This window comes from Parasteatoda tepidariorum, chromosome 5 (assembly GCF_982258835.1).
Source record: "Parasteatoda tepidariorum strain Cologne lab strain chromosome 5, Ptep-v5.0, whole genome shotgun sequence".
NCBI lineage: Eukaryota > Metazoa > Arthropoda > Arachnida > Araneae > Theridiidae > Parasteatoda > Parasteatoda tepidariorum.
Genome location: NC_141759.1, coordinates 10,980,963 through 11,005,421, shown reverse-complemented (window position 1 = coordinate 11,005,421; position 24,459 = coordinate 10,980,963). Strand labels below are relative to the sequence as shown.

The 24,459-nt window shown below is 31.9% G+C and overlaps 1 protein-coding gene across 3 annotated transcripts in view; it reads left to right on the top strand.

Moving 5' to 3' along the window:
* Nucleotides 1-9,286, top strand: part of LOC107448414 (uncharacterized) — a 41,252-nt gene extending 31,966 nt beyond the window's left edge. Inside the window, exons 1-2 of one of the 3 annotated variants that reach the window (XM_043053226.3) lie at nt 1,938-2,127; nt 5,295-9,286. In XM_043053226.3, coding sequence (XP_042909160.2) covers nt 6,027-8,858 — 2,832 coding nt within the window. In that variant the 5' untranslated portion in view covers nt 1,938-2,127; nt 5,295-6,026 and the 3' untranslated portion in view covers nt 8,859-9,286. Of the gene's footprint in view, nt 1-1,937; nt 2,148-5,294 lie in introns of those variants that run through there. The other 2 variants (XM_043053225.3, XM_071185101.2) reach the window with 2 other exon arrangements.
* The last annotated feature ends 15,173 nt before the right edge of the window (nt 9,287-24,459 follow it).

Below are 24,459 nucleotides of genomic sequence, written 5' to 3'. Positions count from 1 at the left end.
AACACATTTTCATGTACGTAATACCTTCGCTTTTTTTAAAATGTAGTTTTGCAGATTTCAATAACGTTTTTGTATTTTGAGCATAAGAGTTTCTTTAGGACTTCAAATGAGTATACTTCTTTCTTTTCATTTTTAATAAGAATTATTAAAATGAAAATTATATTGTGTAGAGAATTAACTTTTCATGCTAGTTGAGGACTGAAAAATAAAGAAAGCTCAAATTTTTTTTTTGAAACTAATAAATACCATTTAAATTTGTTTGAAACTAATAAATGCTAATTAAATTTGTTTTGTTCGATTTTAATATTATAAGAGCCGTTTTTTTGTAAATGATTGTTGTATTTACGTTTACACACTACTTCCACTTGGAATTTACCTTTTTTTCGTTTGGATCTGAGCGAATTCTAGATTAATGGGCCAATGATTCTTTGTCTAATATATATATATATATATATATATATATATATATATATATATATATATATATATATATATATATATATATATATATATATATATATATATATATATATATATATATATATATATATATATATATATATATATATATTATATATGTGTGTGTGTGTAATAAGCGAGACAACAGCCTCTATGTTATCCCGCCGGAACAAGAATGTTTTGGAACTTTCTCGATGTAAATGAAGAGAGTCAGTTGATATTGTTTCTAAGTGAAACTGGTAACCTTAGTGGTTAAGACTCTAAGTGACTATGATATTAGTTAATTGAAATATGTTTCTGTCTGAAACTGGAACCTGTGTGGTTCGATCTTAATTGTTTAAGAGTCTGTGTGACTCATGTTTTTATTAAAGAATAAGCATAATAATTTAATTGTGTTGCTGGACTTCATTAATGGTAACCAAGGCATTTATACATATATATATATATATATATATATATATATATATATATATATATTGTAGTTGTTGCAGTCTCATTTACGTCGCACTAGAGCTGCACAATGGGCTATTGGCGACGGTCTGGGAGGCATCCCTGAGGATGATCCGAAGACATGCCATCACAATTTTGATCCTCTGTCGAGAGGATGGCATCCCAGCTTCGGTAGCCCAACGACCTGCACGCGAAGTCGAGCACTTTACGGTAGCACAGTTTAACGAGAACCAATACCGCACACCCTCTGTCCCCACTCAGACTGATCCAAGTGGCTCACCCACCCGCACACTGACCGCAGCCAGTGATGCTTGACTTCGGTGATCTGCTGGGAACCGTGTCTTAACGATCAGGCCACTGCGGGACACACACTCACAGATATATATATATATATATATATATATATATATATATATATATATATATATATATATATATATATATATATATATATATATATATATATATATATATATATATATATATATATATATATATATATATATATATATATATAAAACTAAAAGACGAATGAGAAAAAAAAAAGCGGAAAATTAAGGAAAGAACATTAAGAAAAATGATAATAAATTGTTTTATAAAAAATATTTTTGGTGCTCCTCACACTTTTATAATTATATTTTGCTTTGGTTATATTAATACAAAAATAGAAATCACTCTTTTTTTACGATATAATGATGTAAGCTGCTGGCGAGATTAGATCTTTTCCTTATTTCATTTTCAAATTTACTGAATTTTTTTTTTTTAATTTTTTGAAATTTCTAAATGTTTTTTTTAAAAAAGAAACACTATTTTAATAATTCTTTTTCTTCTCTTTAAAAATATAAATTTGTCCTTGTTTTCTTCGTATTTTTAACTCTGTTTTAAATTATTCAGTTATTTTAGAGTGTTAATCAAATGAATCAGTTGATATGTTATCAAAGAAACAATAGTTTCGAAACGTTATCTTTTGAAAACTACTTTCAGACAGGTAAAAGGCAGGCAGATAATCTTTCATTGATTTATCAATGTATCATTAAAGAATGTTATAATTTGATATCATAAATATTTCTACATTGAATGATAATAATGAATGCATCATTCCTCACCTGTGACATAAATATTTATTCCTCTCTCTGTGACTTTATTTTACATAATGTAATGTAACTAAAAAGGCTATCGAAACGGAATTAACATCTATTTCACTTCCAATTGTCAAACGTATGTATCATTATCAAAACGTATGTATCATCACTGTTTTTTGTTTTCACATTCTTTTATTCAATTAATAACAAAAAATGTTTTAAAACATTTGATGTTATTAACTGAAGAATGAATTAAAGAAATTGAGTTTACTTAATTACACTCAATATATTTAACAGAGTATTTATTAGTGTGTACTATTTATATTTGTTTATTCTGTTAATAGATGACTGCACCAGTTATTTAAATAGTGCGCTTATTTCTTCTCTTAGTCCTTTCTAAAGACTGTCCAGAGATACGAAAAATTTCAAATGCTTTCTGGTGTTCAAGATTTTTAGTCACGTGTCATGCGGTTTTGTTTTACTTGCTTTTGTTCTTAGTTTTTTGTAATTATATCCATTATTAAAACCACAGAAAAAAAATTTTTTTTTCATTAAATTTTCAGAAATTATAAGTGATTTTGGCGAGATGTTTTTGTCATTGTTATTGAGATGTCATTTTTGATTTCTCCATAAAATCGCGACTGCATTATTCACTGGAAAATGAAACCAGTATATAATTGTTCTTTATGTTCTTTTATAATTAACATGCATGAGAGTTAGTCCTCCCACAACAATTGTTTTCTTCAATTCTGTATATCACAAATATTCTTCGAAAAAAAATCTTAATTCATTTTATTTAAGAAAATAATTTCAAAAACTCATTTACCATTGTAAACATTTGATATTATGCTTACTACTTTCCCATTTAAATCCGATTATTCGTCACAATTTTTTAAAAAATCGCTCGTAGTGATTTTATTATTTTAATTAAAATTTTGTGTGCTTTTTACTATTCTAATAATATCGAAAGAGGAAAGAAAATCAGCTTCAGGAAGTTTGAATAATTTTTTTCAAACTATTGCACTTTTTGCAACTTTGACAACAAAAAGTACTTCAAGCTGTTAAAAGTAAAATTGATATTTTAACGTTCCATTTTTTTTAAAAATAAAAATCTATTTTATACGCAAAGGTTAATCAAGTCTCCTAGTTGACATTTAAGTGAAGAAAAACGTATTAATAGATATGTAATTTTAGTGCATTTAAAAACATTTTCGATCTTGCTTAAAATATGGCTTGTTCAGAAGTTTTTGTTGCTCCCCTAATCCTTAATGTACAGCGCGCGCGCAAAGATAAATAAATAAAATAAAAAATAAATTAAAAAACTAAAACGAACCTTTATCAATAACTTTGGATTTAATGATATTTAATAAAGTCGCGTTTTAGAACTCAATTTAACTGATTACAAACTATGACCTCAAATATGCTTATTAATTTGGGTAGACAGTATTTTCAGTTACGAAATCAGACATAAAAACGTAATTTCTCTGAATAAACATACTTTTTTTCCCGACGGATTTGGATGCCTGACCCTCAAAACATATAGTAAAAATAAGGCCCCGCCCCCCGCATTTTGGGAAATATGATCCCAATAATTTGGTCGAAAGAGCGGTCTAAAGTTTGGACCCCTTAATGTCAATTTTATTTTTCGCATATCAATTTTACTTTTGTAATTTTACTTTTCGCAAGATCTCTAGATTTTTTTAAGCGAATCGACAGCTTTTTTCCTACAATCATAAAATTCATTTATACAAAGATAAACGCAAAAAAATAATTTACATACTTAATTTAGTATTTTTTTAGAGTTTGATTAGATAATATTCTTAAAAATATTGAATTTTAAGGTTAAAAAAGTTTTAAACTATTTTAATGGATGTAATTTTGCAAAGCAAAAAATAAAATTGGAACGAAATCGGTCAAATAGCTCGGTTTAGTTCAACACAATTACTGCCTAACTTAGAGCACAGAAATTTGCAAGGATGGATAGCCTAGCGCCATATAATAAGCACTACAAATTGATCAAAAGATTTAACAATGATTCATCGATTCCAAAATTCTTGCTAGCAACCCAGGTTGGTGGTCTAGGCTTAAACTTGTGCACTGCTGGGAGGTGAATCATTTATGACTGAGAATGGATTTCATCCATAGGCCAAGGAGTGTGCGTGGAGACATGGGCAGAAACAGAACGTCGAGATAGGTATGGATTTATATGTAGAAACACAAATACCAGAAAAAAAATATAACATAACAAATATAATATGACACAAAAATATAAAAAAAATATGACATAAACATAGGCAAATATTTAAAGAATTGCTGAGCTTAAAAGTGTTACGTAATCTGCAAGTGTTACAAAAACTGCATCGGTGATCTTTTTGAGTATGTAGATGAAAAACAAATACAAAAATCAGAGAAATACAAAACTTGAAAGAAAATCTGCTAAAATTTGGCATGTTTTGCATGAGGAAAATATCATAAGAATTTATTACCAAAGCCGAAACAATATGCATTTAAGAAAAATACATAACTAATACATTTGTTCATATTAATATTATACTCCTATATTATTATTATATTAATATGTTTGGTGTGCAATGCAATGAATGAGGCAAAATAAAACTACATTAACAGGGTAAAGGGTGGAGAGCAGTAAGAGTGGTCAAGTCTCTGATAAAGTGCTCTTGTATAGTATGGTTCATTCCTTTGAGTTGAATAAGGTGTGGGACATTATTCCATCATTCATTGAAGCATGCAAACGATTGCTTTATTTTTACACCAATAAACTATTGATATCACATTGAGAAACATTTGACCATACTATAATAGAATCTTCCACATCGGAACAATATGCATCCTAAAAACATGCAATCCTCTCATTTATAAAATATGTTGCCTGATTGTTTCAATAATCGTTGTGTATGGTTAAATGGTAAGATTTGTTGGTATTCGAGCATTTCCACAGTAATAGAGAATGCAGATTTACTTGGTTTCTAACCTTTCAAAGTCAAAAATCTAAGTTTAAATTAATTTTGTTCTTTTCTGAAATGGATCTTAATTGTTTTGATAGAGTGTCATACCGTTAACTAGGCCTGTTTTTAGGCATAATTGTGATGTATTTCAGTATGCTCGATCTATCCTCAAAGTTTTACGGGACTCTTTTGAAACACCTTTTATATTTTGGAAAATCAACAAATATATATCGGGGACAGTTAATTGTTCAACTTATTAGTAATAACGATTGCTTCCTAAATCGATATATCTCGTAATTACTTATTTATTAATAATATATTTTTTTGTCTGTTTCAGGGGTATGAGTACACCTCAAGAATTGATTCAATTGCTAACAAGTTTGAAAACTGTCAAATTCATCCCACGCTCTGAGTTTCGAAAGACCATTTGCTTGGTTGACAAAATTTTAGAGACTGTCTTCAAAATTGAAGTAGCAAAAACTGAACTGAGTGCGAGAGAAAGAAATATTATCGGACCATTGATTGCTGATTCACTAAATGTCATTGGTGCATGGGTGTCATGTAGTGTAGATCAGATTGACGAGGCCCATATAGAAAATTATAAAATAACGAGATCTGGGTTAGAGTTTATTTTTGAGAAATATCAAGAGTTACCAGACGGTAAAGGGAACTTTTTGGGTGCTGCGCTTCAAAATTTCAAACTCGCAGAAGACGTAGAAGGTTGGGACCAACAGTTCAAGAACGTGAACAGTTCTTTCGATCCTAATGTGTTTTATAAGACATCGGATGAACCAACTCTAACCGATCAAGAGAGAAAGCAAGTTCCAGCGAGTCACTGGTGGTGGAGTAGCTAGGGCCAAAAGCAATCGGAAGACTAAAATAGCCATCCAGATATCAGTTAGACAGTAAAGATTGAGAATAGAGATTTACACAGTATAAGCAAAGGTTACAAACACTGGTGAATCGTATATTTTGTCTGCTGATCTTTCAAAACAGTTGGCTTTGTGTCAATCGAGTGGTAGTTCGTAATAAACTTTTGTAGTCATTGTGAAAGTGTCGTTTAGATACCATGTCAGATTGGGGTGCACCAGATGTCCAAGCATGGAAGGAAGAAGCACGCGCGTTGCAACAAAATATGTTTCTTCGTTTGGGAGATGGACATTGGGACGAGTGGGACAAGACAGACAAAACTGTTCTTCAACGTAAAGTTGGATTTGGTTTGTACGGTCAACCAGAAAATCTTCCAGGTGGAAATAACTTAGGGTATACTCCAGAACAGTTTAACAATATAAAACGCATTGCCGATACTATTTTGGAATATTCTAACAGCAGCAGAATCATTCGATTTTACTGTATTTTTGTGTTTGGGAAAATTTGGGAGAAACGGTTTAACATTCCCGTGTTTAAGGTAAAAGGAAAACAAAACCAGACCTTGTTCGTGGATTCAGATTGTCGTGTCTATGAAAGCTGGCGAAATTATTTGGATTCAAACCGTTTACCTAAATGTATGTATTGCTATCCACGCGATGGCTTGTATCTAGGTAACAACGGTCAAGTTCTAGTTGACTTTGGTACATCTCCTGAATGTGATCTAAAAAATAGAATTTGGTCTTTTTTCAATGGTGCAGCGACAGAAGTGAGTTTTGCTTCAACTACATTCATGTCAGATTGGGGTGCACCAGATGTTCAAGCATGGAAGGAAGAAGCACGCGCGTTGCAACAAAATATGTTTCTTCGTTTGGGAGATAGACATTGGGACGCGTGGGACAAGACAGACGAAACAGTTCTTCAACGTAAAGTTGGATTTGGTCTGTACGGTCAACCAGAAAATCTTCCAGGTGGAAATAACTTAGGGTATAACCCAGAACAGTTTAAAAATATAAAACGCATTGCCGATACTATTTTGGAATATTCTAACAGCAGCAGAATCATTCGATTTTACTGTATTTTCGTGTTTGGGAAAATTTGGGAGAAACGGTTTAACATTCCCGTGTTTAAGGTAAAAGGAAAACAAAACCAGACCTTGTTCGTGGATTCAGATTGTCGTGTCTATGAAAGCTGGCGAAATTATTTGGACTCAAACCGTTTACCTAAATGTATGTATTGCTATCCACGCGATGGCTTGTATCTAGGTAACAACGGTCAAGCTCTAGTTGACTTTGGTACATCTCCTGAATGTGATCTAAAAAATAGAATTTGGTCTTTTTTCAATGGGGCAGCGACAGTAGTGAGTTTTGCTTCAACTACAGTCATGGTAGCTTCTTTATTAACTGTACCGATAGCTGCCCCACTTCTTGTTGCTGTACAGGTAACTTCAGCAAGTACTGGGGTCTATCTTGCCACACAAAATGTTGTGAATCTAGTAGATCGTCATAATCATGGTCAAAGTATTAGCTTAGGTGATTCAGAAGCAAGGATGGCTTGGCTTGGAATTGTAGGTAGTGCTTTAGGCATGGCCCAAAGCAGTATGTGTACCACTATTACCCGATCAGCTGCAGCTGGAAACGTAGCAGCCAAAGCATTGTGTGTCACATATAATGTCGTCACTGTTGGTAGTTTAACTGTTAATGGTCTGGGGACTTTGAATGGTTTCATTGTATTAGTTGATAAAGCAGATAAAGGTGAACTAACATCTCTTGATGTTTTCCAATTTTCTGCATCTGTCCTTTTCTTTTCGAATAGTCTTCTGAATGCAGATACAGCGAAAGGAATCATAAAGAACACCCAAAAACAAGTACTAAACCAATATTGTGATAATCTAACACCGAAGCAGATAGAGGAACTTTTCAAGCTCTCTGATCAAGTCCAGGGAAAATCCCAGTTGCATAAAAACGCCAGTAAAATCAAGGCAGTTAATCATATTGGGGATAAACAAGCTTTTTTTGAAAGTCTTGTGACCGCTAGAAGTGATCTTGAAGGACACCAGGTACAATTTTCCTTTGAAGAACTTGGTCTTATTAATATTGACAATGAGCTTCACATCGCTCCTAATAAACTCGTTCAAATCTCAGACATGGATCGTCGGGCAATTCTTGACGCCTCTCACAAACTTAAAAACTCCGCTATGACCGATGCTGCGTACTGGAAAAGTATTGAAAAAGTTTTGCAAAAGAATCGCGTTAAAATGCAATACCAGAGGCGCGAGGCTATAGCGCAATTGAAAAGAGCATTTCAAACGGACAACCTGGAAACTGTAAAAATCGGAAAAGAGAATATTTTTAAAAATATGAAGCCGTCTGAATTGGACAGATTGGCTAATGTGATGACAAGTTCTGGTAAAAATTATGATCCTAAAGTCTTAGAAATAGCAAACGAGTTTGCCAAAATGCGTCATTGCAAGACTCCGGGTGATTATAGTAATTATGTAGAGTTTGCATCGAAGTATTTGAATGATTTGAAAGTCCACAAAGAAGCAAATTACCAGAAAGCTTTCGATGAAGCAACAATTAATGGACCCGTAAACAGAAACGTATTTGCAAAATATAGAATTCAGGGTAAAAGATCAGAGCATTTTAGAAACGAAGTTTTCAATGAGTTCAAAACTAACCGCGAGAACAGTTTCAAAGCTCTTGATGAGGTGTACACTAACTTGAAGAGCACTGTTCTACCAGTTAATGCAAAAGCAGTTCCCAAATTTGCGTCCGAATCAGCAGCCATTTACCATGTCTTCAAACACTCTGAATTTGGTGATAAGTTGTTGACACCAGAGCAATACTTTGACATTGCATCGAATCTTGTTAACGAACCCGTAAATCAACAATCAGCTACGCTGAATCAACAAGGGAATATATCAATGGTCGTATTTACTAACCCTATCAATGGTGCTAAAGGAGTAGTATACGAGAAATTAGCAGATGGGACTCAGTCACTGGCAACACTTTTCTTCGACTATAAAGTTTAAAATCAATATAATTTATAAAAGATGTTGGCATAAGGAAATTTATGTTTTACACCTGCATACGTCATCGCCATAAATTGACTGAAATTTGGTTTAGTTAAGAAATTTATTTTGTATTTGCTGTAAGCAATTTCTAATGCATATATAAATATAATTTTCCTTAGTATGACAAATATTTAATTGTAATTTGTTTGTGAGAAATATTTTTGTAACTCTCAATTTATTAGATATTTTGATTTATGTATCACGTACTGAATAATTTTTTTTTAATTAGTTAATTGTCTTTATTTGATAAGGTCTTCTGAAATTGTGGAAAAAAAGGAAATAATTCAAAGAGTATCAGGCCATCTCACTAATTGACGATTATTTGCAAATTCAAAGGAATGAATTAAAAGGAATAATTAGAAAGGTGGATAATTAGTTGGACAAAATGAAAAGTGTGGAGAAAAGAAAAAAAGGGCAACACAAACAAAAAACAAAAACATGTACAAGATTAGTACAGGTTAAATCAAAAGAAATTTTTTTTATAGGAATATATTAAACTAAACGGGTTAGTGGGGTGTGTGAAATACGGATAAGTGAAATAAAACATATGTAAATCAAAAATAAGAAATAAATTAAAATTAGAGGATGCTTAGGATATCTCATATATATCCTAGGATATATCCTAGGCTGAAGGGGGGCAGAGCTTTCTCCAAGCATGAGGAAGGTGTTATTAGACTGGATAAGCTGTGTTGAAAAGTAAATGAGAGGTAGAGGTAGGGAGGGGAGACCCTCCAGTTTGGTGAAAGCTCATCAGGTTGTGAGGGGGACCCTCCACGAGCGCCACTTGTGGAAAGGAAGATGGTATGAATTACACTTTATTGGTCGAAAATGACATCGCTATTTGTGCGAAGGAAGATGGTATGAATTACACTTTATTGGTCTAAAATCACATCGCTATTTGTGGGAAGGAAGATGATACGAATTACCCTTTATTGGTCTAAAATGACATTGCTATTTGTGGGAAGGAAGATGGTATGAATTACACTTTATTGGTTGAAAATGACATCACTATTTGTGGGAAGGAAAATGGTATGAATTACACTTTATTGGTCGAAAATGACATGACTACTTAAGGGAAGGAACATGGTATGAATTACACTTTATTGGTTGAAAATGACATCACTACTTATGGGAAATTAGGTGGTATGAATTACATTTTATTGGTCGAAAATGACACCGCTATTTGTGGGTAGGGAGATAACGTGATTTTGTAAAATTGCTGAAACCTTTGTCTTTAAACAAGCTAGCTTTTTACTTTATTTTTATATAACAAATTTGCCTTTGATTTTGTTACTGTAACGAGATATATAACTACATTAGTTTTTAGATGTATTTTTAGCCTGAGATTTCAAATAAATAAATGGAAGAAATGGCTGTTCATTATGAAACAACAATTGAATTCACTGAATTTTTAAAAAAAACACTGGTGGCAAGAAAAATAGTAACAGTAGGGGAGAGTGGGGTCAATTGTAAAATTTTTTACTTAACTATTTTTAGCTAACAAAAAATCCAATATATTATTAGTATTAATTGACAGACGAGTAAAGTAGACTATCCTCTACTAGAAAAAAGAATAAATACCTTATTTTAAATGTTATTATATTAATTATTAACAATTTCTGACAGTCGTGCACTTGTTACAATTGTCCCCACTTACGGGGTCAATTGTAACAGTTCATAAATTCAACTAAAACATAGTTAATTATACATATTATCATAGATGTGATATGTTTTTTATTGATCAAAATAGTAGTGATATTTTAGGAATATAAATAATAATGAGCACAGACCTAAAGGGTTAAACTTTTAACTTTAGGGGGTTAAAAATTTTAATTTATGCTGTGAAAGGTGACAAATAAAATAATGCACATGCAACATAATATAAATGATATTGGAAACTATTGGTGGTTCTTAAAGAGTTAAGTAATGGTTTGTAAACATAGGATTATATATTTTCAGCTGTTACAATCGTCCCTTTACTTATTGTTACAATCGTCCCCAAGACGCCATTTCAGCTTCATTTGTTAAAAACAATGCTAGTTAATTAACAAAACTAATCTTTCTTCCTTTGAAATGTTAATTAAGGTGTCCAATTACATATTCGGTTAATAATTTTTATTTGTTTAAGCAAAATTACTTTGTTACAATATAATATTCTAATACCAAAAAAAGTACTTACGTAGCGTGAAAATATCTTTTGTGATGTAACTCTTTCAAAAGTACATAAAAATGGTTGCCAGCAGGGGTGTACGTGTAGATTTATTAAATACACCTTGTGCGTTACCTAGGAACCAAATCTAGAACCAGACACTCGAAATTTTTGCTCTGTTACAATCGTACCCTGTTACAATTGACCCCACTCTCCCCTACTGCTGTGGTTAAGTTCTTATAAGACCTGATTTGCAGTTAATATAAATACTGTGACTGCAGACAGTATTTTGTTTTGTTTTTGCTAGAATGCATGATGCATACTACTCAATAAATATTTCTTTTAATTATTTTAATTGTGCAAAAGGAATACTATTTAAATTTTTGTGATAATTTCTATTGGAGTCATAAGTTTATGAAAATAAAACTTATTACTGGTATTACGTAAACATTTACAATAATGAAATAAGCTCAGAACAGCAAGAAAATGAAATCTTTTGCCTAATTGAATTAAACGCGAACCAATCTAAACAATCTCCTTTCATCCTATGGTGATGTATTCTTTCATCCTATGGTAAATTTTATCTCTCGTGTGCTCATAGATGAGTTCTCCAGCGAGTGCTCATCTATGAAACATCATAAAAGTCTGTGAACATCTGTGTGATCTGTCTACTCCTGCTGCTGGGATCGCCAAGGTCATTGTTTCTTTGTTTTTACAAGATGCTTTATTTTTATTTTATAACCGTCGTTGAACAACCACCCTAATTTTTCCGGTTTACAACAACTAATGTTCAACTCCGTAGCCTTGTAATTTTGAACCCAATCCAGAAGATAAGGGAACTCCTGGATCAAGTATTGGGAGAAATTTTCCTCCGTGGTGGACTTTTTGATGGAACTAACTCGCATTTGCTTTACAAGGAGAGGAAAACCTCCCATGGTTTGTCCGACGGCAAGGGGACTCTCATCCATGATCTGTCTACAACTGAGGATATTTCACGTCAGCTCCTTGGTCGGTGCAAGCCCGTTTCACCTCATTGGAAGGCAAACGCTCTATCCCCTGAGCCATCACGGCTCTCCGTGGGTTGTTTTATTTCTGTTTCATCTGTCGTTGAACAGCTGACCCAATTTTGGGTTTGCGACTAATAATGTTCAACTCCGTAACCTTGTAATTTTGTACCAATCCAGAAGACAAGGAAACTCCTGGATCAGTACCCACAGAGGTATTGACTTGTTATGGGAACATGGAGAACTTTGCGACTCGACAGATTTAACATGCATCAGTCACCATTCACTACACGGGAAATCTTCGGACTGTGGGGATCGATGTCCACGAGCTCTTGGACACGAGCCCAGTGCCATACCAACTCGGCCCTCAGTGGGTTGTTGATGTATACCACTTCTCAATACTAGCAAGCATATTTTAAAGCAGATGGGAGTGTTTCATCTTGTTTTCCAGTGGTGCCATCTTAGGAAAAGAATTTGTCTTTTGTCACACACATACGTCGTAGCCAGTTTTATATTCACTCACCAGCCAACCATCCGAAGATCGTAATTTTGACATAAGCCGGAATACGATCAATCCACGATGACCCCATAGATATTAATTTGTTATGAAAACTTTTAGGAGTTATCCCGACTGATTTAGAGTGCAAACTAAGGTAGACAACGTCAAAGAGCACAAAAATATTATTAAAAGCAGACAGCTGTTTCGGATGCTCAAAGGGCAACCTTCATCAGTGCAACAGAAAACAATGAGAGAACAGAGTAAATATATATAGAAAGATGACGTCACAAGAGGGTTTAGAGCAACGGCCAATAGGAGGGAAGGGTGAACGGAAGACGATGAATGAGAAGCAAGGAAACAAAGAGGGGGGGGGTTAGTTAGGTTTTATCATAGATTTCCAAACAGGAGAACTATAAGGAACACTTGATAGGTCATTGACCAACAGTTTGGAATTTTTGAAAATATGATAAGACTCGTAAAAATCTAAATCGAATATTGAAGAACAATTTTGAATGACTTTAGAGGAGGAAAAATTAAAATTATGATTAGAGTCCCAACAATGTTGGGCAATAGATGAGCGTTTAAATTCGTGTTTTTTGACATAAGCTTCATGTTCCTTGACACGGCACTTTAAGGCACGAATCAAAAATTCAAAGCCTCATCCAGAATACAACTTTCTTGCAGTTAGCTCGTGGGGCTACTTTTAAATGGTTGGCGATAGTATTCCTAATTCTATAAGCAGAGATGCCAACTGCATGCAATATTCGACAAAATATTTTTTTTCAAACGATAAAGAACCACAAACTAAAACTTGCGGGTCGGGATAGCCTGGTCGGTAGGGCGCTGGGCCCATATCCAAGAGGTCGTGGGTTCGATCCTCGCCGGCCGAAGACTCCCCGTGTAGTAAATGGTGACTGATGCACGTTAAATCTGTCGAGTCTCAAAGTCCTCCATGTTCCCACAACAAATCAATACCTCTGGGGGTACTGATCCAGGAGTTTCCTTGTCTTCTGGATTGGTTCAAAATTACAAGGCTACGGAGTTGAACATTAGTAGTCGTAAACCCATGAAATTGGGTCGGCTGTTCAACGACGGTTATAAAATAAAATAAAATATATGAAAGGCCGCATTGGCAATTAATTTGGAATATACCCCAGCTACTTTGACTGTCAATGGGCTGCTTGAGATTAGAAAATTTTATCTTATTAATGGGACTGAAAATAATATTAAAATCAAACTTCTTTAGGATATTAGCAACTTGCCGACTTATTTTAGGAAAATATTGTAATTAAAGTGCACCAGTCACCATTTTGTACACGGGGTTGGCGGGAATAGAACTCAACGACCTCTTGTGCCTAATGTCCTTCCAACCAGGCTATCTCGGCACCAATGGGTTGGAGTGGTTCATGCTTCTCAGCTCTTTTAATGAACATATCAAGGAGGCTGAGAGTGTCATTTCTGATATTTTAGTTTCTAAGGAACCATGGGGAGCTGTTTATTTTTTCAGGGCTTATGTAACCCCATTGAAGAATTTTAATGTTCGGTTTTGCTGCGCTTCTCCCCGAAGGCAAGTAAAAGAGTGAGAATCGCCTTAAAGATAAGATTTTAAGTTTAAAGGTGACTCTTTTTTTTTTAATTGTAAGGAACAGGGAAAATTTCGCTGCGAAGTATTTATTTTTCATATTCCTCATATACGGTTTAAAGTAAATGATTTATCTAAAAGAATACCCAGATATGTATCGTATTGTCCCATGAGTTATTGATAATAAAAAAAACTATCTTTTTTTTTCTAAACTATCTTTTGTATCTAAAACTATCGTTTTTTTTTTTTTTGGTCAATAGAATGGCTTGAGTTTTGTGCAAATTTAGTGACTATTTCCAAACTACTGAAATAATTGACAAGATTACAACGATGATTTGCAATGTTCCTGTTCATCGCCGATACACTTATTCTGGTCAGCAATGGCTGCGTCGTCTGCATATAACAAGGGTCCGAGTTTACTACCTTGAGCTCATCACTTTTGATATTTTTATATATATTCACCTCTGAAAAAAAGGTGATGCAGTTGACCATGAACTTTCTGCATGTGAGGTAGGATCAGATAATCACAATAAGTGGCCTAAGAAATTTGAATTTAATTAGTTTATAAGTTAATACTTTCTTCCGTACGTTGTCGAAAGCTTTCGATAGGTCCAGAAGGACGTCTCCTGTGTACCTGTTGTGCAGCTATTTCTCGTGTTTATGTTCATTGATCCTAGTGAGTTGATGCTGTGTGGAGTGTTTGACGAGGAAGATAAATTGCTCATCTATGATTATGTGGCTATCAGCCATAAATTCACTCATTCTGCCTAAGATGATATCATCTGCAACTTCGCTTACTGGACATCCTTTGCAAAAGGATTTAAGGTGTTTTTGAGGATTATTTGAGATTATTTTGAGGTGTCAAAGTTGATTAAAGGTTTATTTGAAATTGAATTCAAAAACAACATTAAAAGATCAACCTATCGAGGTGTATAATTATGGTGTATGAAGTCGTTTTAATCACACTTGATATTGTTTTTAAATTATTGGAAATCTACTTTAGAGCAACCAGCTTAGAGATGTTATTCTTGAGGTGAACGGGCCATTTTCTTTACACTTGAAGCAAATAAATATATTTGAGGTGTGAATCATTTGATCCAAACTCAACTAAAAGTATTGCAGAGTTGAGGATGATTTTATGAGATGTAAATGAGGTTGAAATTGAGGTCTATCAATGAGGTTATTTTTCTTTTGTGTAAGTTTATTTTGAGTGTTTGTTGTGAGTTTATTTTGAGTTTATTTTTATTGTTATATTTGAGGTTTATTAATGAGTTTATTTATCTTATTTACCTCATCATTAAATTGCTTGCTATTGCCAGTTGTAAATAGTGTTCTTTAGACTCTTTCAAAATCAAAGTTAAGAGTTTCTGATGAAGTTTACAGTCATGGTGTGCTGCTAGAACTTCCTTCCGAGTCCGCAACTAAACTAATGCAATGAAAGGAAGAAAAAAAACTGTTTTCAAACATACTTTATCACACTCTCAATCCTTCTTGATCTAGTCTTTTCAACTGTAATTCCTCTTTGGGTGCTAAATTTATTGAAAAGCCTTGATATTCCAGGTCCTGACAGCACTCTTTTGGGAAAGTTTGAGTATGGAGAATTTTTTTCTACAGAAATGTTTAGTAGGTATATTATTTTGGGCTTAAATGGACCTCAGCCATCTGGTATATTTTCAAGCTATGGCATTGTCAAAAATGGCTGTTTCTCGATCACAAGACTACTAGTGTATATGTTTATACTTGAAAACTTTGCATGAAAACTAATTTAGTAAACTAAGATTTTAGTTTATAATTTCATTTGCAATGTGTAGTTCAAAAACAAACCCAAAATTCTGGTCTCCGTGGCTCCTAAATATTTCCAGCTAACTTCCACAATTTTAGCATTTAAAACTGTTTCTTATTCTCAAAACTCCAAATAATTCTTTTTAAAATAAAAACATCAGGAAGAAAAAACATTTTTCTCAAACGACGTCATTATTTGTTCCAGTTTACTATTTTTAATAATTAATTTTGTTCAAAAAATGATGGAGTCTTTTAAATTATTATGTTAGTTCTACAAATCTGAGCAGCAATGTTCTGCAGCAAAATATTTTGCGGGAAATCACAGTGAACAAATTTAGTTAATATCGGAAGTGTATAGCAATAACGTTGGAGACAACGAAAGTAACATGTAAAATTAAATTGCAAAACTCTGTTAATAATAAAAGTTTGATAATTATTTCATAATTATACCTAGCAATTTCCATATCATTAGTGATTCCCTCATAAAAAGTTGTTATCGGTTTTTCTGATTTGTACAAATTAGACACATTTAAGTTCGTACAGACGTATGACATCTTTATTTATTTATTTTTAGATAAGAATGAATAATATTAATTTTCTTTCAGTAATTTCATTAAAGAAACTTTTTTGTTATAAAAAATTTCAACATTAAAATAACCATTGCATCTAAACTATTAGTTTGCTACTTAGGAATTTCAAGGAGGATCTTAAAATTTTCGACAATAACATACTGGCTCTTGTTATTTTGATCTTTTGATGTTTTTTTTATTTGATCTTTTTTTCCCGAATGCGAAATAGAATTAACATTACTTATAATTTTTTATTTTCTCAATCTGTTATCTTCTTCTTCTGTTTACTACGTCTTATGATGCCTGACGAGATTACTGTGGTCTTTTAATTTGTCCCAATACCCAACCGCTGAAAACATGGTTATGCTGTTTTATAATATGATTCATACATAAGTTGGATTTTCAATTTTGTGATGCATTTTATTTCTTTTTATAACCATCGTTTAACTGCCGTCTAATTGAGCAATCAAATTATGAACTGGAGTAGATGCTGTCCATAAATTAAATTATTTTCAGTCTGTCTGTAAATCAAATTATGAACTAGAGTAGATGTAGTGGAAAAATCAAATTCTGAACATATTGTAATTCTGTATATGCTGTGCTTAATATAAAAAAAATTCAGTCTATACGTAAATCAAATTCTGAACTAGAGTAGATGCTGTCCATAAATAAAATTATTTTTCAGTCCATATGTAAATTAAATTCTGAATTAGAGTAGATGATGTATATAATGTAAATTATTTTTCAGTCTATATGTAAATTAAATTCTGAATTAGAGTAGATGATGTACATAAATTAAATTATTCTTCAGTTTATACTTATATCAAATTTTGAACTAGAGTAGATGCTGTCCATAAGCCAAGTTTTTTTTTCAGTCTATTCGTAAATCAAATTCTTAACTAGAGTAGATGCTGCTTTTAAATTAAATTATTCTCAGTCTATCTATAAATGAAATTGTAAAGAGTAGATGCTGCTCTAAGCCTGTAAATTCAATTTTTTTGGCACATAACCCAATTTAAAGAACAATATTAATAATATGATTTGAAGAAAAAATTTAACTATTTCATTTTTCCGTTAAATGTTTTGAAAGTAATTAATAAAATTTTGAGCAATAAATGTTGTCAAAATAATAAATAAACGCTCCTTGAATAATATATTCACAATTTCCAATGAAATTTATTCACCAAGTCTCGGAGTTCCGTTTTAACTCTTTCGCGCCGATTGTTACAAATACGTGCCAGCATAAAACCATATCAACCAGAGTAAAAAGATAAAGCTGGTAATCAAAGTAATTCTTTAGCAGTTTATTTGTGGGCAGTGTTATAATTGTTTGATTTATTTAATTCACCATTACTTTGTTCAAAATAAAACTATTTAGTTGTACTTTGAATTAACAATGATTATATATATGATTAAACTAACAATAATTAAAGTAAAAGCTAAGTAAGTCTGTCAAATCAGAAGGACTACATTTAAGTTACCGTTTCGTATTTAATAAATTACATCCTAATTTTGTACGAATCTTTTTCTGAATCATCCGTCCCCAAAAGGTTAAAGAAGGTAGATCACTTAGGGTTCCACAGCCGAAAAAAAAAATTTGAGAACCGTTGCTATATGGAAATACTATTGTTACCGTAGACGCAACGATTTCAGTACAATGTAGGCGTTACTTTAGAGATGTTCAACTTTTCTCCATCATATCTATCTACTCAAATTTTTGCCCCTGTGAAAGAAGAATTATAAAATTCAGTAATTTTTTAATCATTTCTATTAAGCAAAAAGAAGAGATCAATATCAGGACGTCTGATCAAGAGGTAAACTTTTCAGCAAATAAAAAAAATAAATTATTTTTAAAAGTATAATTACAAATCTACCAGTAACATAAATAAATTGAAATGATCAGTTTATGAATTCGTATAAGTAATATCAGTGAAAAGTTGAAACTCTTCAAAACATCTACCGGAACTTCAGTTAATCTGAGATCTGGGAGGGATGTGATAAAGCAATAAAAAGTAGACAAGCGGGGAGCCGGGTACAAGGATCTGTCACTGTTACGTTACTTTCGACCCATCTCTAGCCTACGATACAATCTAAGTCAGGTCGTCAACCAAGGTTGTTGTACGATCCCAACTGTTATTTACAGAAAAATGACCAACCACTGTGAAACTTTTGTTTTAAATTTTAGTGTTTTCTAAATTTTAAAAAATATATTGGTACTTACTTTCATGACTAAATGATGAGTTAAAGGAATGATTAAATTAAATAACTAAGCACTACGTTGTACTTCTGCTTGCATAACAAATTTCATTTATAATTATTCTATTCCATATTCAACAATTATATGTCGTGAAACTATTATCTACTCTCTACTAACACATTCCCGAATTATAAATATTTTACATTTCTTTAAAAATGAATTCATAGTGAACTGATTTGGTAACGCCTACTTTTGTCTTTCCTTGTCGGCTCTTCATAGCAGAGAATGGAGGCGATTCCAGCGATCAGGAATGGAAGCGAGCCGGAAAAGAGGAAAGGCTGGTAGCACAAAACCTTTTCAGCTAATTTAACCTTAAAACCTTATTGCTAATTTTCGAGAGGATTTTTATTAATCTTTTTTTAAACTATTCAACAATACCTACTTTGTTTAACACGTTCACGCTAGATGCTGATTTTGTGAGTTCTCTGAATATTGTGGATGACAAAACCGAAGAAGAAGACGATATTTTTCTATCTGTTTTGATAGAATATTTGAAAAATCATGGCCATGCCATTGAAGGGGATGCTGAATATGGTTTGTTTGATGAGGAAATCTTGACAGCGCACCGGAGTAAAAACTGGTAACAATAAATTTCATTTTTTGTTTTTTTCCGGGAATAATAAAAATCCCTAACTACCAATTGTTTTTAACGGATGCAATTTTTATTTTGAATTGCTTCTTTGCCGTGATAAATTTCCTTACAGTGATTTGTTATTGTTGAGAATAGATTAACTCCTCCCGAATATTATCTAATATTGAAACAGTTCTTCTACCCGTATTTTCTCTTTTCCCGTACCAGTATTTTCACTTTTCCCGGCGTGAACGTGTTAAGAAAAGAAGTAGATTTATATATTTAGTAAAATTATATAGGAAATCTTGATAGTAAGAAATATTAAATTTTTTTTCGAAAAAATGATGGAATTTCAATGTCTTTTGTGCCAGTTTTTTCTCTTTTCCGTCTTGTTATATAAAGGCTTTTAGCCATGCCACAGATCTGTATTTGAAAATGTATTTGTATTAATAATGTATGTGAATGCGTCATAATGTAATTTCAGAAGAGAAACAATCAATTGATATTCACAAGAGACGTACCTTGACATAACCTTAAATCGGTCACATTTTCCGTGGGATTGTTTTCACTCATTTTTTACAATTGTTATCCACTAAATTTAAAAATAAAAAATACTACCCTATTAAACTATATGTGTATCAAAACAAACTAAAAAAATATTGATCGAAAAACATTTCGCGATCGCAACGAACTATAGGGGGCGTTGTTGTATGAGACGCATACCTGCGATTTCTATATGAACCGTCATTCAGTTACTCTGGAGACGTCGTTAATGTAGCGTGTAGCATTGCAACGTTCCTTCTTTAATGTGGCTTATTAAATTTAAAAAGGAAAAAAGCTTGATATTCTTTCTTGTACAACCGAAAACAAAATGGTATCTCTTTTTATTAGAGAAGGAATATCCAAAACACATCGAAAAAATATTTGTGCATTAACAGAAAAAAATATGTATATTCTTATAAGAGTTAAAACCTAATGCCCGAGAAATAGTATTACTAAATTTAATGATATAACATGAAAGGCCTATTTAAACTTTACATTCTATAGTTTTAAGAATCCATACTTCAAAAATTAAAATGAACAAAAAGTATACATAAGCCTCATAATTTTATGAAATTTAATTTTGTAAACAAAGTTTTTTGACAACAATTTTTATCAAAAAATTTCAAGTTTCAATAAAAATCATTATTTAGAAACTAAGAAACGTAAAATAAAGAATGCTGACGAAACAAAAACAAAAAAACAATTCTCTTTTGTCGCCATTTTTAGTGCTACGAAAATTCGTCTTTGGGATTTGCCAAAAACAAAACAAGATGCAATTTTATTTTTTCAGGAGGGAAATATTTTACCGAAAAAACGAAAATGTACCAATTCCCACAACATGAAACTTTTTCTTGGTAAACGTACGTTTTGGAAATGTTATTTCATTTGGAATCTTATTTATCAGAGTTCATATGGCGATATGATTGTTTTGAATCTATGCTAAACTCTATATCGGCTCATTTTCCACCGAAATCCGATTGACTATTTTGATTTTAAATAAAGTGTTTTATTTTATGAATTGTCGCAAAAATTTTAAGTGTAGATTGGCGGCACTTAAAAACCGCCCAATCTGTAGCGGCGGTGGCGTTAATACGTAACTACCGAATTTTTATTCCATACTTTTCTGAATCATATTACTTCAAACATTGGAATATACAAGAAGTATACATAAACACATAATGTTATACCATTTAATTTTTCAAAAAAAGTATTTTGAGAACAATTTTTATCAAAAAATTATAAACTAAAATACGGAAAATAAAGAATTCTTAGGATAAAAAAAACGATTTTAAGAATTCTTTACATTGAAATAAAAACTTTCATATTGTTTCCTTTTTTATTATTCTTATAGTTCTTAATCAGACGTAAAAAACCATTCTGTAGAGAACCATCATCAAATGAAAAAAAAATATTTACAAGCAAATTTTTTATTGTAAAAATCATTGCACTTACCTGATTTATAATGGCCGGAGAATTCCAAAATGATAAGTTCCTTGTTTGAAAACTTTATTCTCAAATAATAGATACATAGTTTATCCCTTCATTACTTTTAGATAACATACTACACAGCAAAATTTTATAATTGATATGAATTTGAATATGTAGCTAAAAACAGAATAGCTGACAGCTGATGAATAACAGAATAGCTTATTCTTTCAAAACTAAAAAAAACTTACCAAGAAAACGATTAAAATTAATTAAGAATCAGCACAAATGGCACTATTTCAAGTAACTTGGATAATTTTTTATTGTTGTTTTCCGAATTATATGGATACAGAAATATATACTATTCTATAACGAAGAAGAATATGCTATAACTATTACAATTCTGTATGTTCTGAATTCATATTTATTCACTGGAATGACGAAAGCAATGTTAACTTCACTTTAATTCGTAATGAATTGAAGACAGAAGAAATGCATTTTACCTTAATACACACATCTGTAACAGTTTCCGAAATCGGAAGTCATCAGTTGCAAGTTTGTTGATAATAGAAATTAAAAATTATTGAGGAATTTTTCTTCAAATGTTTGGCGTGTTCTGTTCCTGAAAGATTAACTAATATTCTGGAGATTTTTTCTGGAGATTGAAGACTTTGGCCTTTTCCTTAGGGAAATTTTGTTTCTTATTTGCTGCTAAAAAATGGCGTCTGATTCTGTCAATGACTTTGATGGAACTAAATGAAAACGTGATAAATTAATGTCTGATATTAACAGGCTCCCGCTAGACGGCGTACTCGAGCGTTGCGATCGCAAATACTTTTATGACTTTTATTATTTTTATGCTAGTGAGAACCAAAACAATATGGAAATGAATGAGGGAAAACTGGATCCCACCACGTGATTTCCCGGCCAATAAAAATGTAGCGTTAAACGTTTAACGCAACCTTGTTGGAAGTCGCATAAGAAGTATAACTTCAAAAAAATAAATAAATAATATTTAAAAATTGAAAAAAAAAGAACTTTTGAACACGCCAAAGCTATTTCAGATAGTACTGCCAGTCCTAAGCATAGAAAAAGTGTGAAGGGAAGTTAGTGCATTAATAATCATTTAAACTAGATTTTAAATAACTTTCCAACTATCAGAACTTTTCCTTATCCGACTCACGTTCGGTCCCGAGCAGTTCGAATAATCGGCGCTCTACTGTATATATACATATATACCCTAAAAATAAAGAGGCAAGAAAAATATATTATTCTCTAAATTGCATTATCTTGATTACATTCTCTGAGACGATTACATTATCTTGATTACATTCTATGAGCAATAATTTATACAAATTTTTTAGAAAAATCATTATAATTGAAAAATATATAAATATCTTTAAAGAATCATTATCATTCAAATGTTCTCAAAATAAAATACATATTCGATTTCAGTGCCTCACGATTTATAGAAAAAATTGTTCTATTTGATATTATTGGCGAACTTCAACTTGGCGAAGAACTGTCATACATGAATGTAAAAGCAATATCAAGGCCGGGATGGAGCCAACCATAAATATTTGAAGATGGAGAGAAATTACAGACGTCCTATTCTTTAAATAAAAGTAAAGAGGAATATTTATGCATATCATTTTCTAAAATATAATCCATCCAATATTGGTTTACATATTTCAGAGAGTAACGCCTACTTTTTATTCCACAATTTACTCGGCAGTACGAGAAGCCTGTATGTGATCCTCAGTTAAACGGCGGACAACGTGAATAAAATTTTGTTTTCAATAATATTAATAAGGCCAACAAGGTTTAAATTGTTACAATCTTTCGAAAATCCGGAACAATTTAAGAGCTCTTCCTTTATTTAGGCACTTCTGTCGAAAAACATTCTAAGAAATATCTTAACTTCATTGAAGTTCAGGAAAACATAGTGAGTCCTATTGGTCAATTGGCAGATATCTGTGATTATCCTTGCATAGTCATTCATAAAATCTAATAAAATCTCAAAAATAAACTAGTTATCTCATCATTGAAACCTCACAATTCCAAATTAAATTTTGAATAATATTTTTACCACTATTTAATTACAATAAATTTTTATATAAATTTATTACTTTAATATTTCATTACTCATTCACATACCCTCCAACTTATGAGAATTTTGAAAATAATTCTTTCTAGTGGAAGCGAACCAAAGTAGAAATTTTTAAAGCAAATGGATCTCACCTAAAACTTTTATCAGAACTTAAGAATCTAGCCATATGGCCTGCACTTTTATAAGTAATAGTGGACAAGTTACGCTAAAATTAATTTTTTTTAAATATTAAGACATTAATTTTGCGACCGTCTGAAAAGAAGATTTCTGAAACTACGGAAATTCCGTAGCAGTTGGAGGGTATGCTCATTCATAATAATACCACATTTTGTTACTATGCTCTACGCACAATTTACTTATTAAGTTCTGAGTGTGAGAATGAGAAGTAGTAATGTAATGGAATAATTGTCTTTACCAAGATGCGAGGGAATTTCAGTTTTGTCGCTCGTTATGAGACATAGTAAAAAAGTCCGGAAACACATGACTTAGGCATCCCTGCTTCCACGAATGATGACTTTTTATTAAAAGGATAATTAAAGGTATTAACATCATTTTATTATTCACATTTAGCTAATTAAGGGAATTATTCATGCGTAGCATATTTGTTATGAAAAATATTTTTTGAATGGTAGGATTTATGCACACATCTTTTCATTTGAAAGTTGAAGCTGAAATTCACTTAGTAAAATGTGAATAAATAATAACTTTTATTATATGAAAATTTTGATATGATTTCAGTATTTGAATTCGTTCGCTTATGTGTGAAATGTAATTTATTTTATTATTATTTTCAGCTACATAGTTCAAATTTAAAAAGAAAAAACATTCCTTAGTTCTAACTTCTCATTTGTAATATTTTTTTTTTTTTTTTAGTTTGTATGGGAGTCTTTCCAATATTCATTTTATGCCGATCTGGCTGTATGGTGACTGGGGAACTGGAAAGTCAAAAAGTTCCTGGGTTCTAATCCCGGATAAGACATATATGTTCTTTCTTTCTCTTCTTTGCACTATCTGACCTTCTTATTGTCTAAGCAACGATGGCCGATTTTCAATGATGCCCCCACAGTG